We start from the raw sequence: 5423 nt of genomic DNA, 5'->3' as shown, positions 1-5423 counted from the left end.
TGAAGACCTGTGTTGCGGTCCTGAGTATGTGAAGGGCCTTGTTTCCTGTTATGTTAATACCAATGGATAATAATATCTGTTGGTTGCTATTGTACTTAATTTTTGTATTGTGTTTTGTTTACATTGTTTTTGTGACTGTTCGCTGTCCAGAGTTACTGATTTGAGATTGCTGCCTAAACAAATGGAATGAGTAAATGAACAAACAGACAAACAGAGGTTTCTGAGGAAAAAGCAAGAAAAAATTTCACATAGCAAAATGGAAGGCATTTTATACCTGTCTAGATTATAATTTAAGTGTGCTCATGAGTTGATCTCCAATAGCACAAAATGAGATTTTAAAAATATTTTTTCAAATACTATCATGAAAATCTTCTCATATTTCTATAAATATTAAAATGTTAAACACCCAGCAATAAAGAATAAAAAACCTGTAAGAATAGCAAGTTCCTAATTTCTGCATTTTAAAAAAAAAATGTGGATGCCAAAGATTGAATTACTGATCAGGCTCATATACAGAATTATAAATTCATTTCCAAAACTACAAAATACGTCCAACATGCTAAACTAAAACTAAATAACTTATATTATAGCTTAGCCTTAGCACAGGAATGGACTTAATATATCCAAGAGTCATGATTTGGGAGTGGTTAAAAGCATTTTATTCTATCATTAGGTTGCCTTGGGAATCTTTATGGTACAACAGAAATATCTGTGAAGAGCCAGTGGGAATACTTCTATAAAATAAAACGCTTCTTTATTTAGCAACTGTGGCCATTGCTTAAATAGAGAAAAAGGCTGGTTTTTAAAAATGCCTTCATGAGGCTAGATATCAGCTTCTGGCATCACTGTTGCCACGGCAACGCGTCCTGACCGCCTCCGGGAATTTCCCAGAATGCACTGAGATGCGTTGGGAGGGCTTAGACTCGCCGCCGCCATCTTGGTGAATGGTGCCTTTGAGATCGGAGTGTTATCTCCGCCACCATGGAGGGCGGTGAGTGGACGCGGGTCCGAGGCAATAATGGGACGAGGAGGGCGGAGGGTTGTCTTTTCCTTTTTAAGAGCCCTAGTCTAAGCAAACAATTGTCGTCCCTTTTGTGTAATTGATGGTATTAATTCAAAAGCCACTCCCGTCGTATAAGTTCATCTGTACAGATAAGTAAGAGAAACTAGCGTAAAAAGCATGGCGGCTTCCTTGCTCTTGATACGGAATAATAGCCTCTTGCTTGGGCGATCGTAAAGGTGAATGAGGCGTGTCCTTGAAGAAGGAAGAATTGATATTAAAAGACCCCCAGCAGTTGCAGGAGCTGGGAGAGAACTCTTGCTTTTCTGTCGTTGCTGATTACAGGAGAGCAGCCCTCCTCCATCAGGTGGCCACCATATCTGTTGCTTCCCAGCAACTCATCATTCCCATGTGGCATGGTCGGTGATGTGAGTTGTAGTTCCAGATTTCAGAAGATCAAAACAGATACATGAAAAGTTTGCACATTGGTTTTTGTAGTATTTTAGCGTATGTTTGTTAGATGTTATACCCTGTATTTTGCTCTGGGAAGTCTTTGGTGGGGGAGGGGGGAAGGGGGGAGGGGAGGGGGAGAGGGCGAATGGGGGAGAAAAAATTAAAAAAAATTTTTTGTTGTAAAACTCTTTCAATTAAAAAAAATAAAGTTTGCACATCATCTGTAAAGCAGCTTCTTGGCTATTCACAGACTTTAAAGACATGCCAAGGCTCCTAAATTGATTGGAACTAGTTCCTCTAGAATTAATCCCACACATCTGACCAGTGTTTTAGAAGTAAAAGCTAATATAATCCTTGATTGTATAAACGGAGACATAGAATCAGAATCACGTGAAATATTAGTTCTGCTTTATAAAGCCTTAGTAAGATCATAGCTGGAATACTGCATCCAGTTTTGGTCACCACATTACAAAAAAGATGTAGAGACTTTGGAAAAAGTGCAGAGAACAGCAACAAATACGATTAAAGGCCTGGAGGCTAAAACATATGAAGAACAGTTGCAGGGTTTGGGTTTGGCTAGTCTGGAGAAAAGAAGGGCTACAGGGGACATGTTAGCAGTATTCCACTATTTGAGAAGTTGCCACAAAGAGGAGGGGGGCAGTTTATTTTTGAAAGCACCAAAAGGCAGGACAAGAAACAATGGATGGAAACTAATCAAGGAGAGAAGCAACCTGGAATTGAGGAGAAACTTCCTAACAGTGAGTACAATTAAACAATGGAACAGCTTGCCTTCAGTTGTTGGGGATGCTTCGTCACTGAAGAGACTGGACAGTTACTTGTCTGAAATGGTATAGAGCAGGGGTGTCAAACTTGCAACATCACATTGTTGTCCCATGATGTATTGTGACTTCGCTAAACCGGGGGTGGGGGTGGCCTGTGTTTGCATCTGGCCACGGACCATGAGTTTGACACCCCTGGTATAGGGTCTCCTGCTTGAGCAGGGGGTTGGACTAGATGACCTCCAAGGTCTGGACCTTCCAGCTCTATTCTGATTGATTGAAGTATAGATTGCCATTTTTTCCCCAATTTTTCTCTCAAGTGGTATAAAAACTACTCATCACCAGGTAGTTAATGCATGCAATATATATTGTATAATTCCACACCTTTATCTTTGTCCCAGATGATACTGGAAATCGACTTCGTTTCCAACTAGAGCTGGAATTTGTGCAGTGTCTGGCAAACCCCAATTACCTCAATTGTAAGTATCTAAAATATAATATTTGTGCTGGAGAAGACTCCTACAAGTCCCTTGCAAGGCGAACAAGCTAGTCAGTCCTAGAGGAGATCAACCCTTACTGCTTTTTAGAAGCCCAGATCCTGAAGATGAAACTGAAATACTTTGGCCACCTTATGAGAAGGACGGACTCACTGGAGAAGAGCCTAATGCTGGGAAAGATTGAGGGCAAAAAAAGAAGGGGACAACAGAGAATGACATGGCTGGATGGAGTCACTGAGTCACTGAAGCAGTAGGCTTCAGTGAGCTTAAATGGACTCCACAGGATGGTACAGGATAGGAAGGCCTGGAGGAATGTTGTCCATGGGGTTGCGATGGGTTGGACACGTCTTCGCAACTAACAACAAAAATATAATATAAATCAAGATCTCTTTATTGACTTCAACCAAGCACCATGAAATCTAGACAGGAAATTACAGTACAAAATGTACAAAACTGAAAACTGTAAAGTATGTAGAAACTAACCAGAAATATATGAATGTGTTCTTAAATAGGCCCAAATTCATAGGCGAAATATTTTAAAGCCAACGTCAAAGATGGTGGCTAGTTGAATTTGTTTGATTTGACTAAAATCTGTACAGTAGGTTACAAGTGAAAAAAAAAGGAATAAAAAAGTTAATATTAGAACTGTTGAAATCAGAAAGCTGGACAGTTGATGAGGACTAGCTGTACTGTTTTGTAATTTTATATTGTGTGTCTTCATTGGAGTTTAACAATTTTCTTTCAGATTGTTTTGAGGTTATACAGAGAAAAACTATTTTAAGTAAATTTATTTTTATATCTCTTAGTTCTTGCCCAGAGAGGATACTTCAAAGACAAAGCATTTGTAAATTATTTAAAATACTTGCTCTATTGGAAGGAACCAGAGTATGCCAAATACCTAAAGTAAGAACTATAATAATATTATCTCTTTTGTATTAAATATGTTTAGAGTTCATATAACACACAGCATAAAACATATTCTTATGAAACACTTGCCAGCCCCCTCTTCTTTTATGTACCATATTTTTCAGAGTATAAGATGCATTCCCCCCCCAAAAGAGGGTGAAAATTTGGGTGTGTCTTATACTCTGAAAAATACGGTAATTGCAAAGCAGTATTGACATGCATGCTTGTTTACTAAATATACTAAAAAACTGGCAATTTGCTTCAAATTAAGTGACTAGAATATTTTTCAATTCTTTCCTTCCTACTGATATAATTCTTTATTTGTTGTCAAGAGTACTGGTGACTTAGGAAAAGCGTTAAAAAGTATCTTATAATTATATTCTTGTATTATGAAGGTATCCCCAATGCCTACATATGCTAGAACTGCTCCAATATGAACATTTTCGTAAAGAACTGGTGAATGCGCAGTGTGCAAAATTCATTGATGAGCAACAGATACTCCACTGGCAACACTATTCCCGCAAGCGGATGCGCCTCCAGCAGGCCCTTGCAGAACAGCAGCAGCAGCAACAGCAGAACAGCACCTCTGTCAAGTGAGCCAGTAGGCGCTACAAAAACTCCTCGCAAGGGCGGAAAGCACCTGTGGATTTAATCTGGGGCATTGTTACCTGAAATGCCTTAGCACGGTGATGGTGTTAGTAAAATGTTGTGGATGTTTAACAGCTTCAGTTTGGAATTTCAGATTTGCAGCAAATGATTTCTTCAAGATGTAAGATGTCCTGATTTAAAGGTGTAGATGTATTTCCTGGTACTGTATAGCAGAAGAGTATTTTGGAACATTTACTGTGAAGTAAAAGTGGTTAAACATTTTTGTTGTATGCTAGTTTGTGGGTGTTAGTAAATGATGTTCTGGCTTAATCCATAGAAATTTAGCCTTGTAATCCTACATCATGTGATTTGGATATAAAGCATCAGCAATAACTGAAACAGGTGGAAAAACTTGTTAACTATAGTTTATAGCATCACTCTTAGCCAGGCGAGGTTTACTGGGCAGCCACCTTTCATCGTTAGTTTAAATAGTTGTCCTACACACTTTAGAGGGTTGGACTAGATGATTCTTGTAATCTCTTCCAACTCTACAGTTAAAATAGTTATGTAGCATACAGTGGAGAATTTCTTGGCTTTTAACTTAAATTTCCTTGTTGATTGATAGGAAAATATATTTTAGATTTTCTGAACCTGCCCCAAGGGAGACTTTGGTGTAATGATTCCTCTAGACCTGATAGAGATAATTTAAAGATAGATATTTTACATCCAAACGGTGTTGGTATTCACTTTAGTAATTCCATTTGTTAATCTCAATGATTTTCCTTTGGTGTTTAAAGTCTGCTTCCTTATGCCTATTCTAGTCCTCAGACAAATCTTTTTCTAAGTCATTTTCTTGATCATTGTAAATGTATAGAATAACTATACTTTTCTCATCCTTGTCCTCATATTCCCTAACTTTGGAAGTTCACTAAATATAAGAACAATATAAAATATATAGAATACAAACTATTCTAAGTAATGAAGCTATACAATTTACTCTTTGAAAGAGATTCAGCAGTGTTTATTGCAGTGGAGGTTCATTTTAAATGTATAGAATAGCAAATTACTGCAGAAGCCTGAATTCTTTCTAAAATATATTTGCCTTAGACAGTGAAACTAAGGGAGTCCAATCTAATTTTATGAATAAATATCCAGTCTCCAGCAAATAGGTTCATATGAACTAGCAACAATTTCAATTGA

The 5423-nt window shown here is 37.9% G+C and overlaps 1 protein-coding gene across 2 annotated transcripts; it reads left to right on the top strand.

Moving 5' to 3' along the window:
* The first annotated feature begins 916 nt into the window (after positions 1-916).
* Positions 917-4504, top strand: MED31 (mediator complex subunit 31). Of its 2 annotated transcripts, none has more exons than XM_058164603.1 (4): positions 917-991; positions 2634-2711; positions 3536-3632; positions 4031-4504. In XM_058164603.1, exons 1-4 carry the CDS (start codon positions 982-984, stop codon positions 4230-4232), a joined length of 387 nt encoding a protein of 128 aa, XP_058020586.1. In that variant the 5' UTR covers positions 917-981; the 3' UTR covers positions 4233-4504. The 2 variants fall into 2 exon arrangements, with proteins under 2 accessions (XP_058020586.1, XP_058020585.1); XM_058164602.1 differs by lacking the exon at positions 917-991 and adding an exon at positions 1601-2211.
* Positions 4505-5423: the final 919 nt, after the last annotated feature.

Source organism: Ahaetulla prasina, chromosome 1, assembly GCF_028640845.1.
Source record: "Ahaetulla prasina isolate Xishuangbanna chromosome 1, ASM2864084v1, whole genome shotgun sequence".
Taxonomy (NCBI): Eukaryota; Metazoa; Chordata; class Lepidosauria; order Squamata; family Colubridae; genus Ahaetulla; species Ahaetulla prasina.
The sequence above is the reverse complement of the archived record's forward strand: the minus strand, read 5'-3'. Positions and strand labels throughout refer to the sequence as shown.

Excerpts from the sequence above, each read along its gene's own strand:
- MED31 (XM_058164602.1), top strand. The coding sequence starts at position 2,157 with ATGGAAACTAATCAAGGAGAGAAGCAACCTGGAATTGAGGAGAAACTT. Across the intron at positions 2,712-3,535 it reads AAACCCCAATTACCTCAATT|TTCTTGCCCAGAGAGGATAC; the intron begins GTAAGTATCTAA and ends TATATCTCTTAG. Across the intron at positions 3,633-4,030 it reads GAGTATGCCAAATACCTAAA|GTATCCCCAATGCCTACATA; the intron begins GTAAGAACTATA and ends TGTATTATGAAG.